The sequence below is a fragment of the Alosa sapidissima genome, chromosome 14 (assembly GCF_018492685.1).
Source record: "Alosa sapidissima isolate fAloSap1 chromosome 14, fAloSap1.pri, whole genome shotgun sequence".
Classification (NCBI taxonomy): domain Eukaryota; kingdom Metazoa; phylum Chordata; class Actinopteri; order Clupeiformes; family Clupeidae; genus Alosa; species Alosa sapidissima.
In genome coordinates, this window is record NC_055970.1 from 3,355,049 (window position 1) to 3,377,867 (window position 22,819).

Genomic DNA, 22,819 nt, shown 5'->3' on the forward strand with positions numbered 1-22,819 from the left:
AGGTTACAGAGCCAAAATAAATCTAACCAGTTGATATTTTAGTCTAAGTAAACATTCGGGAAAAATTTAAAGCAGGTGCTTCAAGGCATTCTTGATATAGCGTTCACAAGAATGGGGATGATCAAAGTAGCCTTTAACTTTCATCCCCAAAATCAATGGAACATTACACCAAATTTGAAGCGCAGAGGCATACCAAATACAGATTCAGAAAATGTATTCTTTTCATAAACAAAGTAGTAATCTCCAACAGGTATAACAGCATAATTCACAGTAGGTGCTATATAAACTACATTGAGGCTCTGAAAGCTTACTCAGAGGCCTGGAGTTATGGCCACACTATAGGCCAAAGCAAGGCTTAAAATAAAGACGGCACAACAACCCATACCAATGAAAAATGTTTTATTTAATTTTTTTTTATCAATGGAAGGACTAGTGTGATGGCATACCAGTCACTTTCAAGGCAGTTCAGTCCAAATACAGTAAAGACCGATGCGCTGAATCACTTTTGTGTCATGCACAAGAGAGGAAACTACCCCACAAGGTTATAAAATATCAATTCAACGACCAGTGATCAGCTCATACAAGTGACACCTGGCTGCTTGACACACCTTGCCCCCCCCTTCACTCTTACTCTCACACACACACACACACATATACACATTCGTACAAATGCAAACACACATACAGATACAGAACGCCACCCCTTGACTCAGGCATAGTACTGCAAGTTGGCCTTCTTTTTGGCCTGCACCTCCAGGATGCCCTCCATGTAGTCCTCGTGGTTAAGCTCAGTAGCTCCCCTGCGAAGCGCTATCATACCCTGGACAGACACACACAAGAAAACGTAAGTAAGCAAGCAAAAAAGCCTACCTTTGATTACTATTAAAGACTGCATTTGGTACATTCGGTATGCATCTGTATTGAACCTAACATCCTGTACCTAAATAGTTCGGTACCAATATGTGTACCTTTATAACCCTAATATGCTGCAGCCCAAATAAAATAAAATAAAAAACAAAAGCATGCAAAAGAGTGCTTCATTTGCATGTCTAACAGACTGCTTAATATTTGATAGTTTTACACTTCCTAAAATAATAACACTTTGTAAGAACAAAGGCCAGGCATACTGTATATTTGCTGACCTAATAGCTTGCCTGCAGTGTCCGGTAGTGACAGTAGTAAATATGCCAAAAGAATACTTACAGCCTCAACACACACAGCCTTGCACTGGGCACCATTGAAGTCATCTGTGCACCTGGCCAGCTCTTCATAATTCACATCAGGACTGGATTAGGAGAGGGGAAATGGTCCTGTTAAGAGTCTGATTAACCTCACACACCAGCTGTACACACTTGTCTTTGAATGACCATCCATTTTGCATTGCAAACTGTACACAAGATGGACTTTAGCATTAGCTACGTCAATGTGGTAGATAGATAGATAGATACTTTATTGATCCCCAGGGGAAATTCAAGACTGAATACTGCTTTTACTGCATAAAAGCAGATGTCCCTTTTGTATCACATATGTGCTAAAAACAATGAGCAACAGACAACTTCATATTCATCAAATAGGTCATGACTATGATAAGATCTAGTGAGCCAGAGACTTCCAGAAAATTCCAGGATCTTCCTAAAGTCCTGAAATAACACTTTTGCCTCCATAAGGATATTACAACGACAACTGTATAAACAAAACGTTGGCAAATTTGATCATTCATTCAAAAGTGTGAAGGGCAGCCGTCCCTACCTGACGTTCATCTTGCGGGAGTGGATCTGCATGATACGGGCACGCGCCTCCTCGTTGGGCATTGGGAACTCAATCTTGCGGTCCAAACGTCCAGAACGAAGCAGCGCAGGGTCCAGAATGTCCACTCTGTTTGTGGCAGCGATGACCTGGAGGCAGAGGACCAATCAGAAACCAAGGCAGAGTGGCACTTAAACAGCCAGAGATGGCCATTGTTGTACAGTTATGTGCAGAATAATAGCAGTGAGTTTTAAAAAATTGAATAAAGCTCAAAATCCTTAGAATAGCTGTTAATTCCATAACATCAATGCATTGGGAATGCACTGCACATTCAATTTCAAATCAAAACATGACCAAAATTGATCAAGTGTGTGTTATACCTTTACAGAAAGTGAAGAAAAAGGAATGTTAGGCTGTTCAAAGAAATAGCAGTGTTTGCATTTTTTCTTTACAAACTCAAACATTTACTGTATAAACTGAAAAATGTCAAGATTTTGCTTTACTTTGAATCACTGCACTAATATCTAGTTGCATTACCATTATTTCTAGGAATTCCTTCACAACTGTGTTGCATGGAGTCGACCAACTACTGGCACCTGTGAACAGGTATTCCAGCCCAGGACGATTGAATTACATTCCACAATCCCTCTGCATTTCTGGGTTTTGCTTCAGAAACAGCATTTTTGAGGTCACCCCACAAGTTTTCTATAGGATTGAGGTCTGGGGATCAGGCTGGCCACTCCATAACGTCAATCTTGTTAATCTGGAACCAAGACTTTGCTCGCTTACTTGTGTGTTTTGAGTCATTGTCTTGTTGAAACACCCATTTCAAAGGCATTTCCTCTTCAACATAAGACAACATAACCTCTTCATATGTTTTGATGTATTGAAACTGATCCATGATCTCTGGTGTGCGATAAATAGCCACAGTATGAGAAACATCCCCATAACATGACTTGTGCACCACCATGCTTTACTGTCTTCACAGGCTTGAATTCAGTGCATGGGGGCCGCAGACAGTTTGTCCAACGACCCACATGCACCGAATTCACTTCGATTTCACTTTGATTTGTGATAGAATTTTTAAGCTTCAGATCAATATTCACTATAGGGCAATTCCACGCAAAACTTTCACGTCCATAACGCCAACTAAATACCATGGCATCGTGTTGGCGTTTTGTGCGGAATTGCCCTATACACATAAAAATGACAGCACTAGTTATGCTGGCTTTTTCTTGCGCTACATTCATCGTAGTAATGCCTGTGGTGCTTTTTCAAATGTTGTCTATGATTTTGAGGTTTTACATAGTACCTTTGCTAGCTTGTTTGTACATCACTTCTTGTAAACCCAAAATGGTTACAACTAATCAGTCGCAAGCTGCATAAACATATGAAGCTAACTAAATTCATGAATTTGGGGACATTGGTAAAGGAAGGCTATCTGTGTTGGACTTGACCACAGGTACCAATTCCTACCTTGACTTGCATGTTGGGCTGGAACCCATCCAGCTGGTTGAGAAGCTCCAGCATGGTCCTCTGCACCTCACGATCGCCAGCCTTCTCACTGTCAAACCTGCAGGAGGAGCAAAGAAGGAGTCGGCCTCAATATGAGATATGTCTACAGAGAAGCCAAACAGGGGCTGTGTGCTACTACACAGGGCCCGTTACAGTTTAGCACTGCAACTCTTGTTTTAAATCAACCCACTCAATTTTTCCAAACAGCCTGATGACGAAAGAGTACATAGACAGAGCAGCAGGTTTAGAGTAGTCTCCATAAAGATGTTATTTAAGTCTCAGACAAAGCATACATCATTTTGCAGGAGTCAATGCACAGTACATCTGCCTAAAACTTGGTCATTCTCAGTGTAATGCTAACCACACCATACGTTCCTTCTAATCTTTTCATTTAGCTTCACTACTAGACCTTAAAAAATCTGTATAAACAGTCATCATATAAGCAAAGGCAGGAAGACTCAATGCATTTTTCAGTAGTTGCATTGCGTGCATGTTACGGATCCTATGAGTGACAGCAAAATAATAAATATAAAACCCTGTAAAACAGGCAAAATAAAAACCAGCGATGACAGACTTCTTCTTAGTCTCTTCTTCCAAATAAGGGGCAAGCGGTAGTTAACATGGTACTTAAAGATAAACGGCTGATTATACCGAACCGTACCTTTTGGTTCCAATGGCATCCAGTTCATCAATGAAAATAATGGATGGGGCCTTCTCTTTGGCCAGAGCAAAAGCATCGCGGACCAACTTGGCACCGTCACCAATGAACATCTGGACCAGCTGAGGGCCAGCCAACTTCAAAAAGGTTGCCTGAAAGGAAATAAAATACACAGAGGCTCAGGGTGAGAGCATATGGCTAAGTATTACCACAAGCGATCACTCAATGATGACCAATCTACTTCAAGTGTGTAGGCAGATATCTCAGTGACTAGTAGATGTCATCAACGGTCCACTAGGCGCAATCAAATTTTAGGAGAAGGCACATTTTCTTGACATAAGATTAAATTTGCTGGCTTATCTAAATACTCATAAGTCACACATGAAAAATAAGCCTTTGGTTACTATAGTATTACTCATACAGCTGGAGGTGTATTTTTGCTTTGTTATTATTCCTCTGTCCAGTAATATTGGCACATATTGTATGTAGGCTTTTCCACTGTTGTCCTGATACCTAAACAGCACAAATATGCTTTGCTCACCCCACCACCTTTAGCACATAAACACAGACACCTACGTGCACAGTCTTACCTTGGTCTGGGCAGCACAGGCCCTGGCCAGCAGAGTTTTTCCTGTTCCTGGGGGTCCGTACATCAGTACACCCTTCGGCGGCTGGATGCCCAGGTTTTCAAACTTCTCTTTGTGGTTCATAGGCAACACAATGGCCTCCACCAACTGCAGGGAATAACCGCACCGTTACCAAAACTGACTCAACTACACAATTCACTGTTAAGAAAAGTTTGCTGTAGTAAACATTCAAGAGTGTAAAAGAGAAATTGCGCTGACGTACCTCTTGGATCTGTTTATCGAGGCCTCCAATGTCGCTGTACTGCTCAGTGGGGCGTTCGTCTACCTCCATGGCCTTGACCCGAGAGTCGTACTCAGTGGGGAGGGTCTCCAGGATCAGGTAGGAGTCCTTGTTCACACCCTGTGTGTCCAGAGACAAACCTCAGTCAAAATTAGATCACAACTTACTAACACTTACTACACGGCTCTTCATAATGCTCCACTCACTTGAATGGGCCTTCCCAACGTTCGGTGGTCTGCTATTTCTCGATAACAGACCGCTGTCAAGGAAAATGGGTTTTGTGCTTCCAATTCACTTCTTTTATATAACTACGCAAGGACTGGAACTTCATTCAAAAGTGAAAGCAGATAAGGTTGATAAGCTGTGTTCTAAAGAATGTTTGATTCAAGTTCAGCGTGTGCTGTTGCAAACTATTTGTTTCTCAGCAAAAGCCTCGATGAAACGGTAACAAAATAGGCTATAGCCTAGGCTATGTAGGCTAAAGAGTCATATTGTGGGGAGTTTATTGTTTCGTTTTGGCAAGTAGCCGTGTAATAAGCGGGATAATGTATAGAAGTCAAGTCAAGTTGGGTTTATCGTCATATGTATAGTAAGCCTACAATACAATGAAATGCATTTTGCTCCATCCCTCACATGCAGTATAACAGACAAGGAGACATACAACAGACAAAAAAAAGAGACATAAAGTGCATAGTGCAAGACAGAAAGTGCATCAGCTATTCAACAATCTGACCGCCTGTGGAAAAAAAACTATTCCTGAGACGGGTGGAGCTGGATTTAATGCTCCGGTAACGTCTCCCGGATGGTAGGGGAGAGAACAGAGCGTGAGCGGGATGATTGGGGTCTTTAATAATGCAATCTTTTCTCTTGCAGCGGGAAGTGTAAATGTTGTGGAGATCAGGTACGTTAGTGTCAATAATCCTGGCTGCTGACTTGACAACTCTTTGCAATTGTTTGCGGTCATGGGAGGTTGTGCTCCCGTACCACACTGTGATGCAAAAAGAAAGAACGCTCTCAATGGTGCATCTGTAGGAATTCTCAAGTGCTCTGGTACTCAGGCCAAACTTTTTATGACGCCTCAGAAAATAAAGGCGTTGTTGTGCCTTCTTGAGGGTGCACTTGGTGTTTAATGACCATGTTAAAAAGTGTCTGAGATGTTTACGCCTAGAAATCTGAAGCTGTCAACAATCTCTACAGATGCTCCATTGATGGTAATGGGAGTGTGATCTACTCTGGCCTTCCTAAAGTCAACAATGATTTCCTTAGTCTTATTGACATTATGGAAGAGGTTGTTATCATGGCACCACAGGGTAAGGTTCGCTACTTTCTTTCTGTAGGCCGTCTCGTCATTGTTGCTTATAAGGCCAACCAGAGCAGTGTCATCTGCAAACTTTATGATGGAATTTGAGTTGTGGATAGCTACACAGTCATGTGTAAACAGGCTGTGGATAGCTACACAGTCATGTGTAAACAGGCTGTAAAGTAAAGGGCTGAGACAGCAGCCCTGCTTGGCCCCGGTCACGGCACTAAGGTGGATGAGAGTGTTTTGCCTATCCTTACAGCTTGGGGTCTGTCCGTCAGAAAATCAAATAGCCAATTACAGATGGTGTTGGCCAGACCAAGGCCTCTAAGCTTCAGCACTAGCTTGGATGGGACAATAGTTGCACGTCGGGGTCTGGTTTGCCCTGTCGGGACCTATATCCCGATAATGACTGGCGTTCTAGACATTATCCCTTACATAATGGATGGAACACAGTTCCTAAAATTCAGCTCTAAGCGTTTCACAGCTTTTAACACCGTCACTGGTAACAATGTCATCAGCAGATATCAGGAAAAAGAGTAATGTCTTATCCAATGCTGTTGGAGACTGACTGAGAAGGGCATTGGACAGGAGCAAGCAAAACGTATTAGTGGGAGCCAACAAAAGCTTCTCTGCCTGGAAATGAATACATACCACAAGGTCCCCTGGCTTCAACTTCTCAGCATCCACCAAACCAATGACCGGCAAAAAGTATGTCTGTAAGGGAAAACATGCGAGTGAATACTAATTATGGAATTCACACATTCAGTATAAAAGACATTGAAACTTATATTAATACCACAAGTGATAGCACAGGACAGCAGTGTAGATGTCCCTTATTCGTACACCACTCAGGCACCCTAAAGGCCACTAGTTTGATTCCCAGACATCCATAGCATACGGATGGCATGTACATCTAGTGTAATGTGTTCGCGCCACGTAGATACTTGACATGACAGATTATACATGTTTTATTAGAGGTCTGAAGATGCACCTGTCTCGTAGAGGTCTTGATGACTGCACATTTCCCCTTTCTCTGAGAGTCCAGATCAATGTTGGCTCCATCTTCCTCCTGATCATTGGGGTCCACGTCCAACAGCTGCCAATCACCCATCAGTCATCAGTTATAATTAATATTAACCCTAGACAACCCCAATGAAAACATATCTGCTTTCCCACCTTGAAATAAATGAGTTTCATATTATATAAATAATTTATTGCAAACAGTAAATTCTATGCATGTTGTGATAGCTTTAATGAAAGATCAGTGATCTATATGGATCAAGTGGCCCTGATGAAAGAATCACCTCAATAACATTGGAGACCAAGTAAGGCAGGGTCTTGTTGACTTTGATCTTCTCTGTGTTCTCCTTAATCTTATCCTTCATAGCTTGGAGCTCATGGGTCACCCTTAGCACTTCACTCTTCATGATCTGAAAAGGCATGTACATTTAGTTTGACTTTTCAAATGGGCCAAAGGCCAACGATGAGTCGAGTAGCGGTTCATCCTTCCTACCTTGATTTCACTGTCCAGAAGACGCGTCCTCTGAACAATTTCTTCAGTGGACATTTTGAGGACTTCCTCCCCGATCCCATCCTATGATGTAAACAAGTCAAACATAAACTAAAACTGAGACACTCGATGATACAAATAGATAGTTAACTAAATGTGCACAGTCACAAAATATTCTAATAAAATGTCTATGTGTCTTGATGTAACAACGCACTGGTCAACGCGTTAACTGTGCCTAAACAACATGCTGGCTACTTAAGTTAGAAAGTTACAGACAGCGTTATCTTCATAATACGTTCAGCAAAAAGAAGATGGTAAATAATACACACTACGTCTAGTTGTTGAGGATCATTACGTTCACTTCATAGCAAATCAGGTAACGAAGGATCACGCTAACCTTAGCTATGATATCGATAACTAGCTAGCGAGACATCTTGTTACCTTACAGACAGCTAGCCAGTGTTCCACTGAAGCTAACGTTAGCCTGAATTAAGCGAGGCGCCATCCTATTCACAACAATACTATTGCCTTGATATATCAATCAGTTACTAAGATCACTGAAACAAATCGAATACGTAAGTTCTGACAAAATAAGACAACACGGTGCTTTTAGTCACAAAGTATAGCTAGCCAAAACACGATTAGCCTAAAAGCTAACTAAATGCCTGTGTCATGATTAAAACCGGTGGGTAACGTTAGCTAACTTTAGCTTCCCACCGTTAGCTTGTGTTTACTATCGATATTTTGGAAACAGCTGACCAAATGTCTCCAAAAGCCAGCGCATATCATAAACTATACGTTTCACAAGACACAAAATAGACTTAATTCATCATATGATATGTATAATAAAACAAACCTCCACCTCATCCCAAACTGATCTGTCATTCAACGACGACATGTTGAAAACTTCTTTTGTGCTTATTCTATCGGCTTATTGTAGCAACCAGTTCCAGAAAACGCCTGCTACTGTCATCTACCGGTGTGGCGTCGGGGCGTAAAAATTAGGCACAGGTCACATATTTTACTGTAAAATATATTATCTTTTCTGCCTCGATCACGCTGCTGACCAGTATTTGACAGCTTTTTGGTCAAGGGGAGATGAAGGAAGTTACCTGAAATTATTTGGTTGATATGTCAGGTAGCCTTTTTATTTGATTTCCTATTTGTTTCATGGATTATTTATAGGCATACCAACAACACACAGTAGGCCTACAATAATTACATAAATAATACAGCAGTACAATGTTACAAAACAAAAATATGATGTGTCAGGTACTTGGAAACAAAATATTTTGTAACAGCTGTCAGAATCATAGACATAGGCCTATAAGAAACCATTCATAGTCGGAATATTATATATTTTCTGCTTGGGCTCAGCTATTACGCATTTTCTCCACAGTTACAATGGTGGCATATTCTGATGACCCACTGAAATAAATATTGGTCTAAAATGAGAACAGTATAATTGTTTTTCTGTTTTGTTGCAATTTTACCTTTAGCCTACATAACCCAGATGCTCTGATATGTATATTATACTCATAATTGACCCTTGAACGGCTAGAACTTCTAACTCCGCATTAAAGGAGAATTCCGGTGTGATATTGACCTAAAGTGTATTGAAACATGATACCGAGTGTGAATCAGTGTGATCAGATTCCAAAAACCGAGTGTGATCAGATTCCAAAAATAATTCAGTGGAAATGCATGGATTCCAGTTCAGCAACTGGAATCCATGCATTTCCACTGAATTATTTTTGGAATCTGATCCCTTGTCATACCTGTTCATTCTTACTCGTCGCTCGACTTATCGTGACTAAATTCAAGATGGCTGCAAACGCTAAACTTCGTGAAGATACTGTCTGTATAAATCGTCTTGTAAGTAAACTACCAGTGCTTTTTCAAAGTTCTCAATGTCTGGTTTTAAATGTCAGGGCCCTCGGAAGTCTACCAATGAAGTGTGGAGATACATTGAGCCTCGTAAATGGGTGTAAAACAGTGATTTATTTGCATGGCTAGCCCGATGCCGAAGCACCACTATTGAAAAAGCTGTTGGTAGCATCGGCTAACTAGCGCCAGATTTTGGAGTGCAGGGGACAAGCCGAGATGGGCTATGAGACATACGTTCACACTCGGTAACATGTTTCAATACACTTTAGGTCAATATCACACCGGAATTCTCCTTTAAGATATTTTACCCTCTTTTCTTTTTTGTTTGGTTTCAATGTCAAACATGGAAGTCTACTGTACCCAGCTGAAAGAGTTTGTAAAGGACCATGTAACAGGGCTTGCATTTATGTGTTATTATGACCGCCGCGCAGCGAAGCGGCGGTCATATAGGTTTAGTCAGATTTTTTATTTTTTTTTAATTTTTTTTAATTTTTTTTTTTTATTTATTTTTTTTTTTTTTCTTTTTCGCATGCCCAAATTTCCGTCAATGATTCCCAGGACACTGAAAGACCGGGGTACATGAAACTTGGTGGGCATGTAACCCCACATGGATAGCATGGAACCATCGTTTTTCGTTTTGATCTGTAGCCCCCCCGCTGGACTGGACCCCCCGAAAGGAGGGTAGGGCAGACACAGTTTTCTGTGAATATCTCGAAAACCGTAGGGTTTAGGAGGACCATTTTTTTTTGTATGTTGATCTCAAGGGGCCATGTCAACCTATTCCATAACCACTCATTTCATGTATAGCGCCACCTAGTTAAACACAAAAAAGTAAAAATGAGGTGTTGTAATTGAAGGTATCTGTGACCTAACATAGTCAAAACTGCACGAAATTGGAAGTGTAGGATCATTATGACACCCTCTGTATGCACGCCAAGTTTTGTGGAATTCCGTTCATGGGGGGCCACACAATAAATTAATTTATGTTACTATACACCAACTGGCCTGTAGGTGGCCGGAGACAGTTTTCTGTGAATATCTCGAGAACCGTAGGGCCTAGGAGGTCCACCTTTTTTATGTATGTTGGTCTTAAGGGGGCATGTCAACCCATCCCATTACCACTTATTTCATGTATAGCGCCACCTAGTTAAAAATTAAAAAGCAAAAAATTAGGTGTTTTCATCACAATATCTCTGGCTGACAAGGTCAAAACTGCACGAAATTAAAAGTGTAGGATCATTATGACACCCTCCGAATGCACGCCAAGTTTTGTGTACTTTCGTTCATGGGGGGCCTTACAATAAAATAATTTGTGTGTACATTTAGTGACGTACACCAACAAGGATTCCCGGGACACTGAAAGACCGGGGTACACAAAACTTGGTGGGCATGTACCCCCACATGGATAGCATGGAACCGTCATTCTTCGTTTTGATCTGTAGCCCCCCCCCCGCTGGACTGGACCCCCGAAAGGAGGGTAGGGCAGACACAGTTCTCTGTGAATCTTTTATGGTATGTTGGTCTCAAGGGCCCACATCAACCTGGCTCATAATCACTAATTTGTGATTTGCCCCCCCAGGGTAAAAAATGAAAATCAGTAGGATTAAAAGAAAGCCAAAATAAATATTCATCTTCATCATCATGGCTGCATTTTCAGTATTGGCGAGAAGTAGTCGTTTGTCCACTAGATGGCGCATCGTTGCAGTGAGACGTAATTTTGTTGGAAGTTAAAAGTGGGTTGGAAAAAACAATGGACGCTTCATACAAGGACTGTAATTTACCACAGCGAACATCTAATAAGGATAGGACGATGTTCACATGAAGTGTAATTCCCATTTCTTCTTGAAGCCGAAATAAATCTGAGGATGTTTATCGGACATGCTTGGTTTTTACTGCAGGTACGTTAATCTTGTAATATCAATAAGGACCTAGGTAATGTTACCATTAGCGTTGGTTGAGTGATGGAGGCATTTGATTTATTGCATTTGTAGAAAACTATAAATGCGGTTATACCAAGCAAATGTATAGCAGCACTGTTTGTATCTTTCGACTGTCATTTATTGCACGTGCTACAAAATCATTCTGTGCGATTTACCAACGTTACACCGGTCTGATACAGTTTTGCCTATACATGCGTGAGACTGAGACACCTGTTTATTTTGTTTTAAGTGCGTGCAGGGTGTGAGAGGGGAATCGATGTGCTTTGATTCCAGCTTGGTAGTTGTAGTCTGTGAAATTAAAAAGCACGTGTGTGTGAAGTATCCAAACAATGACACCTTCATTTCATTACAGCTGCTTTAGCAAAACACCTTAAGCTACTGTGTAGTGGGTCCCATTTAGAAGTGGCTACTTCATTCGCGCTTTCCTTGACTCATGGAGCTGCGTGAATGTTATTACAACTTTTCGCCACGATATGACAGTTTAAGTCCGCTTGATACTGTAAGGCGTAAGCCATTGGTTTCCAAAGGAGATTTTATTTGTGTCGCCAGCATAGCCTATTGACAATTTATGTTGTAAATAGGCCTACCTTATAATCCTACCTGTAGCTTAGGGAAGCTAACAGCTTTCTATTAGGATCTAGTTTGTTAGTTACCGTTTTGTCATAACTCCCTGATGCATTTTTGCATTTAAAATAGCCAGAGCGTGTATCTCAATCGGAAAATTAAACAATATCGGGTGCCTATGGACTAGGCTGGGTGAACCCAGCCTGATCTGCCGCTATTTATTTTTTGATTTCTTAAAAGATTGAGCTTGGTCTGATGAAAGCCAGACTAGCCATGGACCTCAGTTAAACAATGCAAGGGAACATGAATCAGCCTATATTTGCACTAACAATAACGGACAAAAGCTCTTCAACTTTGGCCCGTTAAAATGTGTATGAACAGTCTAGCGACGCATTTCATCAAGGCCCATTTGGACATGTCAGTTATTTGCACCACTGGTTAGATGTAAAACAGCATTTCGTTTCAGACTAGGCTACTGTTACTTAATTTGTGCATTAACAATAACGTTTCAGACTACTGTTACTTAATTTGTGCATTGACAATAAAGTATTACATGAACTAAAGATGACTAAAATCTTATGTAGAAGAAGAAACATTCACAAAAAATCCATCCATCCAAAAATGACCTTTGTTTTTGATAGCTGTTGAAAACGGCATGGAACTGGCAGAGATGTTTTTGTTTAAAAATACATTAAAAAAAAAATAAATAAATAACATTATGCTGATACCTTTTGCTTTTCCCAAATACAATGTAGCCTACAGGTGTAAGTGACCTTTCATCAATCCAGTTGCAATGGATGAACTGTGATGAACTGCCCTACTTGTGATTGTTTAGAGATTTTAAAGGTTTTATAACAATGCTACATCTTCTTTGGCTATTCTACAATCTATTCACCTTTTCAGCACCAGTAGGCTACTTTCTGTGCAGCCGCACACACACACTCAGGCATGCCAAACAAGCATACACAAAAGTTTCAAGAGTGGGGGATGGAGTAAAATATGGAGACAAATTGAAGTGTGCTTTATTTCCGCGGAACGGATGTACAGGACTGAGCGGCGGTCATATTTTGTACCGCTATGCGGTACATCTAGTTTCACATCTAATAGCAATTGTGAATTTTCCATTTTGATTTATTTCAATCATTCATTTATTCCATTAAATATGACATTCAAACAGAGGTGGAAAAAGTATGAAAATATTGTACTCAAGTAAAACTACCAATACCTTGATGAAATATTACTCAAGTACAAGTTAAAATACCGATCTGAAAATGTACTCAAGTAAAAGTAAAAAGTAGTTCATTTAAAATGTACTTTAAGTAAAAGTTACTTAGTTACTTTTTTTTTGGGTACCAGAACAACCAGTTTTACCAAAGACTTTCTAATGAGGAGATACAGCACTCAAAAAATCCTCCATAGTAATGCATGGGGTTAGTTTGTAACGCCAATATGGCAGTTGTCTACACATCATATGTCTACACATATCACAACCCTTCCGCGGCAAAACGTCGACATGTGAATACATTGAGCCAATCATGTGGTGTGTTGTAAAATACATTGAGCCAATCATGTGGTGTGCTGTGAAGACATCGTGCCAATCATCTGTTGTGATCTCGCTGCTGGAGCAAGATTGGTGTTGTGAAGCCTTACGCACACGCATTTCTGCTGAAATAGATGCACGATAAGTGCTCAAAAAGTGTTGCAATATGGCCGCCGAGTGGAGGTACTTGCCTGAAAAGGACGTTGAGAAATGGAGATCTATGTGAAAAATCACCGGAGTTCTCCTTTAAGTTTGAGCAGTAGTTGATTTTAAGTTAGTTGCACTCATCCTTGGGTCGCTTTGCAGTGAACAGTAATCCAGCACGTGAAAAGTGGAATACAGGGGGCACAACATTTTCACCAGGCATTAGTAATAACTCAGGTAATCCACACATAAAAAATCCAAACAACTCCATAAGTAGAGTCATGTAATGAAGTGGAATAACACAGGGCAAAAGTATTGAACACGCTAAGAAAAAGCACTAAGGCAAGGAAAGGGAAGGAACGAGCTGGAATCTGTATAGAGAGTAGTTATCCTTTCTATCTGTGCAAATTAATATAAGCTTGGTTAGTAGCCTACATATTGATAGGCTATAAAAAGGTTTTTCATTACCAAGGTGTCACACAAGAAACATTTCATGATGGATAAAAGCAAAAAGCTCTCCCAAGACCTTTGCAACCTTATTGTTGCAAAACATATCAATGAAACTGGTTACAGATGCATTTCAAAACATCAGAATCTTCCAGTAAGCAGCATGGGAGCCATTATCTGCAAGTGGAAGAAACATCACTGCATCATCAACCAGCCATGCACAGGATCTCCTCGTAATATTTCTGACCAGGGAGACAGAAGGATAGTCAATTCCAAGAGCCAAGGACCACTCGGAGAAAGCTCCAGAAAGACTTGAAGGCAGCCAATTCAATTAAATAGTAAAGATCAGGATTCACAAGAGGGACCCCTGGAATCTGTTTAGAACAATGGGCCAAAATCAGACCTGATACTGCGACCAATAAGTTTTGTCATACAGGAAATGTCTTGAAGCTGTCTTTACAAAGGCTTTTCCACAAAGTATTGAAGAAATTTCAGTAGGCACGTTCAATACTTTTTTCCTGTGTCATTCCACTTTAATACACAAAACTCTTATGTTTGGATTTTTTATATGTGTGTTAATATAATGTGTGGTGAAAATTTCGAATAGACTCACTGGAAGTTTAGGCTAATTACTGAAAAAAAAAAAAAAAAAGCGTTCAATACTTATTTCCACCATATATTTATTTTACCTGAATATTTTAACTTCCAAATTAAATGTCAAAATGAATGTCAGACGAAATTTAAAGTTTGACTGAATTTTGTATACAAATCATAGTGAAAACTGTGTAAGGTCACTCTCACGCTCCCTTGTTAAAGAGCTAATGGTTTAGTCCGCCTGCACAATTCATAAGGTAGTCTAGGCCTATCTTTTGTTTATTTAGTTGAGCATCGCTAGTAGTGGACCGCTAATTGTTTCGCTGCTGATGCAATGTCTTTCTCCAAGAAAGCCAAGTCAGGTTACTAAAAACAAAGGCCAAAACAGGAAAAAGAGAGACATCAAAATGAGGGGAAACAACTGCTAATAAACTTCTTTCCAAAGAAAGGTGAGCACAAACGTCAAAACACAAAATCCCATGGTGTTTGCTTAAATATCTCCGCAATCATTAGTGCTAAAACAAACTGAGACAACCGATTGGAATAGCGGAAAATACACTTTCATAGGTTAGGCTAATCTGATGCATTTCGTGATCCAGTCTCCATCACTTTCAGAAAGACTGCATGGCGCCAGCTTGATTCATATCCTGTTGTAGGCTACATGCTGATCATCATCACTAGTGCTTTAGGGCGCGATTTTTTCTCTCCCTTTCCGTTTTCGTTAGTCTTAACTTTTTTTTTACGCAAGTAACGGATGGGATTTTTGATGTAGCGAAGTACAATACTTCACTCAAAATGTAATCAAGTAAAATTTAAAATACCGATTTTATAAACTACTTAAAAAATACAAAATACACAGAAAACTACTCAATACAGTAACGTGAGTAAATGTATTTCGTTACTTTCCACCTCTGCATTCAGAATATATTAAACTCAATTAAGGCAAAAATCAGAATCAGCAAGACAGGTTGAGTTTGGCATCTCAATGTATTTATATTTTTTTCATTGATTGCAAATGTGAACCTCTGTACTTAATAATTGGCACGAGAATCAATAATTATGGGCTTACAGTACATGTTGTATATTTGTATGCAAAGTATCAAGGAACTGTATTGGGTGTAAGATAAGAATACACCTTGCTTCATGCTTGGCGCCAGGTGTATAGGCCTACAATAGGGCCCTAAAAATGCATGCATAGACCAAAGCCTCAAAACCTAAAGTTGTTGTAACCATACCTTAAACAGAATAACCGTACCTGAAAACACATGTTCTGCTTTGCACTTTGTTTGCAATTCTGCAACACAATTATTGCAAAACACTACATACGGTTTCACACACTTTGTTCAAAAATGAAATCTCTTTCTGTGATCATTGGTAAAACACATATACATTCAAAATGCAAAACAAAACAAAAAACAACAGTAATTGGTAATACCCACACACATTCTTGAAAAAAGAACCTCAATCAGTCTGAGACTTAGCACTAAAAATAGACTTCAGGTAAGCCATAGTGTACCTGTGTAAATTGTGTACTTTTACAAGTGCCTGTGTACAGTTTCGTACTTGCCCCTTTACTCCCCATTTCTAAAAACCTATTGAGGAATTTGTGGATTTCTGTGTGCCAATGAGAAGTATATATTCTGTTGGATATTTTAATATGCTTTTGATGCAAAAAATACAGGAGCCCCCAAGAACAATACAATTGTATTATCTTTGCAAAGTGAGAGAATGATACAAAACAAATGGTTCGTACATGTTCTGCATGTGAGCTTCCTTGATTTTCAACTTTCAATTGTGAGACTCAGCTTGTATGGATATTATAAAAGCATAACTATAAACAGAACATAAGGTTCATGCTTAGACTTTGCAATGTGATGGCAGTTACTTTAAGCATACACAAAAATAATATTTTAAGGGGGGCGCTATAAGGCGCAAAAGGCTACAGCGTCCATACCATGTACGGGTCCAAGTCCCCATGGGTTGTGGGGACTTGTGGGACCCGGGTTTGAATCCGACCTGCAGTCATATCCCGATCCCACCCCATCTCTCTCTCTCTCTCTCCCACTCACTTCCTGTCAATCTTCAGTGTCCTATCCAAATAAAGGCAAAAGGCCAAAAAATATACTAAAAAAGAAATACCCTTTTAACTAAACCTTGGTTACCAGTTGAGTTCCTACTTTAAGAGATGATAGACTAACGTGACAAATATGTTTTTCCTTGACCGGCCCAGTGAAGTGAAGTGGCCCACCGGGAATTCTCCCGATTACTTACCCCGGGCCTGACAGGCTATGAAGGAACACAAAAAGCAGATGACATCTGTTCCTCAGAAAAAGACTGTTACTTCCAGCAAAAAGAAGAAAAGAGGAGAGTAAAGCCAGCGTGGAGTCTCCTCAACAGCCTCGTGAGAGGGAAAAGATAGTGATCTCTGCTGTTGAGGAGATATGGCAAGTCTATTAACTTGGACAGGGCCCAAAGAATCTGTCCAAGCTGCCTGACCCCCGCCCCTTTGAATTCTATCTGAAAGACAATGGACAGCACCTTGGAACCAGCATAAAAGAGGACTATCTCAAGGTGAGCCATCTCTACAAGACAATATCTGATAGTGCTGGGAGATTCTGCAACTACAGAGCTGATCAATGAATTATGTAGTGTACATTATTTATTCAAGCAGATAATGTGTGAAAAATAATTACTGTGTTGACATGAAGCTATTTTTTCTTTTTCTTGTAAAGTATGCGTTTCAACTTGCCTGGATGCACCTTAAGATTTATCCAATACCATCTGAGACACAATCTGATGAATCAAGGACAAAATCTAACAGCCACAAAAACATTAATAAGAGAAAACAAAATAATCTGATTTATCATAAAACAGGACATAGAAACGCAAAAGAATATAATATTGGCAGGGTAAATAGAATGAATACAGTATTATTGTTTTCTTAGTTACATGTGACAGTACGTAGATAGTGAATATGGTCATGGCATTAATAAACTTATATTTTCAAGGACACCATCACTAAAGAAGTCTTAAAGCAGTGTGGACTACAGAATAAAACTCACAAGAATCACCAGGCTCTGACACACATGTTGGCAAGCAAAAACAAAAATGTTAATTGCGTCATTAAAATTACTGTATTTAACCATGACTGCAGAAAACCATAAATTTGGGAAAATTACCCAATCTGAACTGAAGAAAACAAATGAGAAAAGATACACTCAGTGGATGAGAATTGTACACCCTGAGAAGTGTGCCATTGGTGTCAGTAAGCTCAGCAAGGGGGGTTCTACATTGATAACCCCCACTGTATCTGGGAATGTCCCTGGAAGAGACAGGTATCACCAGAAGCCTCCTGACTTTCATAATAAGGACACTGAGAAAGCCACTGAAGAGTTGTCAAAGCTTCTTAAGGATGGGACACTGGAGGCACAACAGCTTTTGTCCACAATGGACTCTTCTTCTAATACACCTCTAGTAAGTGGTGTTTCCTGTCAAAGTTCTGTGTATTTCCCTGAATCTTTGGGCAATTTGATAGCACCCACGTCTTTTCCTACAGGGTGCTATAGTGTTATACACAGGGGTGAAAGTAGTTTTTATTTCTTGGTGGTACTATGATATAGAGTTATAATACGCACCCAGAGCGCGCGCCGAAAATTTCATTTAGCCTAATTATTTATTATTTATTTATTTGTTTATTTACTGTATTATAGTCTACTTATCAAGCATTCACTAGGACTTCTTATCACTCTAGTATCACTCTTTAACCCACCTGCATCTGTTTTTGATTATGAATAAATTGCAAACACTTAATTTCAACATTTATTTATTTATTTAACCTAGTTACTCTGCTCGCTCCCACTTCCAATCAATTTTTTTTATATAGGCTACTGTATATCATGAAACACGTTTCTTTGAGTCATGCCTTTTTATTTGGGAGACTGCAACATACTTCTGTCCGCTAAAACACTTTCATTATTGCTGCGCAAGATCTGGTTAAGCCGTACACGCACTGTCTGTCTCCTGTCTCTCCAGCGAAACACTGCACACATAAAACCAGAATAGGCTATTGAAACATCAACATATTTTTCTTTAGCCTGTATGTTTTTTTTTATTTGGGAGACTTTCCAAGAAACGTCCGTCTGCTAAAACACTTTGGATACCAGTGCACGTTGGCGCAATTACTGTAGGCTACTGTACGCGCGCTATAGCTTGCTCGTTGTCTGTCCAGCTGCACGGGAGGTTTAGACACAATTCAGATACAGTTCAGAACGATGTATATGAAATATATTTTGGGGGAAACGTGTTGCTTCTGGTAATTTGACGTTAGGAGTTGTGTTGTCATGCTGAAAGTGCTATATTTTTCAGAGACAGTATAGTTTTCTTTCCAATACGGCGTACCCTCTCCAAATATTTTAGTGGTACTCCGTACCGGCCAGTACCGGCTTACTTTCACCCCTGGTTATACACAATAATGGCACTGAGCCATTTCTATCTGCAGGCCCAGGATGAATGCGTCCATGAAATTCTTGTGATGGACCCCAAAGGAGAAGTTGGGAACACTGAGTCACCATCTCAGACATCAGCACCATCTCAGCAGGAGGAAGGCCACTAAAGAAGCCGCCAATAATACCACTGAGTAGGTTCCTGAGATTCTTAAGCATAAGAAACTGGAGGCCCAACAGGTTTTGTTCACGGCTGTGCATTCTTCCATCACAACTCCAGTATGTGGTGTTTCTTGTCAAAGTTCTGTGTGTATCCCTGAATCCTTGAATGTTTTGATCCTTGACACTTAGTCCTATTTGGCACCATCTCAGCAGGAGGAAGGCCATTGTATGGCTGCAGAGACAAGCTCTGATCAGGAGGTCAGTGAGAAGCATCAGTCTCATCAGAACACTGTGAACACTGAGGAGGTTTCAGAACTTCTTAAGGATGAAAAACTGGAGGCCCAACAGGTTTTGCCCACAACGGATAGTTCTTCAAATACACCTCTAGTAACTGATGTTTCTTGTGAAAGTTCTGTGTATCTCCCTGAATCTTGATTTTGATAGTACACTTGTCTTTCGGTGGGGGGTGCTATAGTGCTGTACAAAATAATGACACAGGGCCATTTCTATCCGCATGCCCAGGATGAATGCATCAGTAAATTTCCTGTGATGGATGCCAAAGGACACTGAGTCACCATCTCACACATCACCACAGCACCATCTCAGCAGGAGGAAGGCCACTCTGCGGCTGCAGACATGGCCTCTGATCAGGAGGTCAATGAGGAACATCAATCTAATAATAAACTGGAGGCCCAACAGGTTTCGTTCACGTCTGAGTTTTCTTCCATCACGGAAGTGGTGTTTATTAAACTTCTGTGCGTCTCCCTGAATCATTGAATGTTTTGATCCTTGACACGGAGTCCTCTTTGGCACCATCTCAGCAGGACGAAGGCCACTCTACGGCTGCAGAGATGAGCTCTGATCAGGAGGTCAGTGAGAAGCATCAGTCTCATCAGAACACTGAACACTGAGGAGGTTTCAGAGCTCCTCAACACAGAGAAACTTGTGGACCAACAGCTTTTGATCAAAACTAAGTTTTCCTCTTCCCTTGCAACTCTTTTTGACTGTTATTTTTATCTCCGTAAACTTAAATAGATTTTTAAATTATTTTCTTCAATATTGTTAAACTGCCATGATTAAATAGTGATTGACAGAAATGTGCCATTTTTTGTCAGCAGGCCCAAGTTGAATGCTTCAGTAAAGTTCCTGAGACATGTTGGGGACACGGAGTCCACTCTGGTACCAACTCAGCAGGAGGTAGGCCACTGTTCGGCTGCAGAGACGGCCTCTGATCGGGAGGTCAGTATGGAACTTCAGTGCCATAATAAAGCGAACACCATTAGCGCCACTGAGAAAGTTTCGGAGCTTCTTAAGGAAGACAAACTTGAGGTTTTGTCCAAGACTGAGATATCCTCCTCCCTTGCAACTCCAGTAAGTGTCTTTCTGTAAAAGTTATTTGCATTTACAAACATCAACAGAATGTTCTGTAGCTAGGCGGTGCTATGTCACACACATTGATTAACGCACATTTACCATTTTCTCAGCAGTCCCAGGATGAACGTGTAGATGAAGTTGCTGCTGTTATGGACACTGAACAACATCTTGGGGACACTGATTCCTCTCTGACATCTCCTCAGCAGGAGGTAGGCCTCTCTACGGCTGTAGAGATGGCCTCTGGTCAGCATCTTAGGTGCCGTTTACACGACGCCGGTTTTCGGTTAACGGTTACGCCTTGCGTGTACACAACGCCGGCAGTTTAGGAGACTGAAACCGATAGCTTTTGAAACTGGCTTCCGAAGTGGGAACTTTTGAAACCGTGTAGCCGTGTAGCCGCCTGTAGGTGCGAAGCCGGCAACTTTATGACGACATAGCCACGGCACTCGACCTGACATGCTGCTTGTCAAAACAAACCAAAGCATTTATTTATCATATTAAAATGTTTTTCTTTCCCCTGTCATGATTTATGTGCACAATGTAGCCTATCAGCCTTTAGTGGCTAAGTTAAAAGCACACGTTAGCTTAACTCAGCTAAACGTTAGCTTACTGCATGTTAGTGTTTTCTCCAGTGGTGCTCAGACCTAATGCAATGCGTAGGCTAAGCATTTGAAATTTCACATAGCAGTCACATACCTTGAAAATGAACTTTATTAGTTTAACAATTGAAAACCGAATTGTCTGTAGTCTCCTTATTTCATGCGACTGCTTAACCATAGCCCTGGCTTAACTGTACGTACACACCGCCGCCGACTTGAGCTTCCAAAGAGTCAGGAAGTCATTCATTTTCAATGGAAGCCAGCTTCTCTCAGCTGCCAGAAGCGTCAAATCCGTCGGCGTCGCGTTTTGGCCGTCTTGAGTGACTTGAGCATCAAGCAGAAAGTTGAAAGTCAGTCAACTTTATGGTAATGAGCTATGATGCGGTTCAGCGTCCAACGACCAGCAACCAATCGAATAGACGGAAGTATTAAGATAGAACACGATGGAACGTAAAATGCTGTCACGTCAGAGCGGCCAAAGCTTCCCTGGACTTTTTTGACAAGCGTCCTTGACAGAGCGACCAGAGCTTCTTTGAAAGCTCAAGTCGGTGGCGGTGTGTACGTACAGTTACAAACTGTTTCAACAATGTTTTCTACTACGCGATTCACGCAAAATTATCGTGAAACTATCGTGGCGCCATCGACTGGTCTGGCATATGCACTACAGCACATTTAGCCGGTTACACCTCTGTGTGTACACACAAGGTTTTTTCTTGCCGGTGTCGTTAAAGGTGTGAAAGCGGTAAGAGAAAATTCACCCGGCGGTTTCGTGTAAACGGCCCCTTAGTGAGGAGCATCAGGTTCATGATAAGCAGGACTCTGAGAACGCCACAGAGGAGGTTTCTGAACTCCTGGAACACACTGGGAAAGATACTAAAGAGGAAGTAAAGGAGCCAAAGGCCATAGAGCTTTCGACTGATGTAACACTTTCTTGCACCTTGGCCACACCAGTAAGTTCACACTTGTTTTGGTCCTCATAGCCCTCTCAGAAAAACAACACTCTATTAGCTCACAATAATTTAATCTATTCCTCCTCAGCTTCTGAAAGACCGCACTGCCACTGATATGAAAGATGGCAAGGATACACTGGGGTGTGTGGACACTTTGAGTTTATTGCCTGAGCAGGCAACACACCAACTGCCAGAGGAAGACTTGAAGCTGAATGTGGAGCACAGTGAGATCTGTCTTGAGCGTGAAATGGAGAGTGGCAATGACTCCTGTGACATAAAAGAAGTGTCTGAGCCCACTGAGTCCACAAGTGAGGACGAACGGAACACTCAGAATGAAGAGGCCACTCAGTTTGTGCCAGATACTGTGTTAACTATCCACGAGACACTGGTGAGTGCTAACTTTCCTCATCAATGTTCCATGTCTAATTGCAGTAGCTTAGTACTAGAGTACACCTCGAACAATCCTTTAGTTCTTCCATCATACTTTCCACCATTAGGCTGATCTACCCGTGACAACAAAGGATCACACTGGTGAAAAATCTCTTGTGAGGTTTAGCCAGCAGCCTCAGGATGACCT

The 22,819-nt window shown here is 40.8% G+C and overlaps 1 protein-coding gene across 2 annotated transcripts; it reads right to left on the reverse strand.

Moving 5' to 3' along the window:
• Positions 1–382: 382 nt before the first annotated feature.
• psmc3 (proteasome 26S subunit, ATPase 3) lies at positions 383–8,610 on the reverse strand. 2 transcript variants are annotated; one of them, XM_042061480.1, is made up of 12 exons: positions 8,456–8,610; positions 7,603–7,683; positions 7,394–7,519; positions 7,081–7,185; positions 6,741–6,803; positions 4,769–4,906; positions 4,510–4,653; positions 3,923–4,071; positions 3,223–3,319; positions 1,750–1,895; positions 1,204–1,285; positions 383–820 (listed from the first exon to the last, which is right to left on the reverse strand). In XM_042061480.1, exons 1-12 carry the CDS (start codon positions 8,495–8,497, stop codon positions 710–712), a joined length of 1,284 nt encoding a protein of 427 aa, XP_041917414.1. In that variant the 5' UTR covers positions 8,498–8,610; the 3' UTR covers positions 383–709. The 2 variants fall into 2 exon arrangements, with proteins under 2 accessions (XP_041917414.1, XP_041917415.1); XM_042061481.1 differs by having other exon boundaries at positions 8,462–8,512.
• Between the last annotated feature and the right edge of the window lie 14,209 nt (positions 8,611–22,819).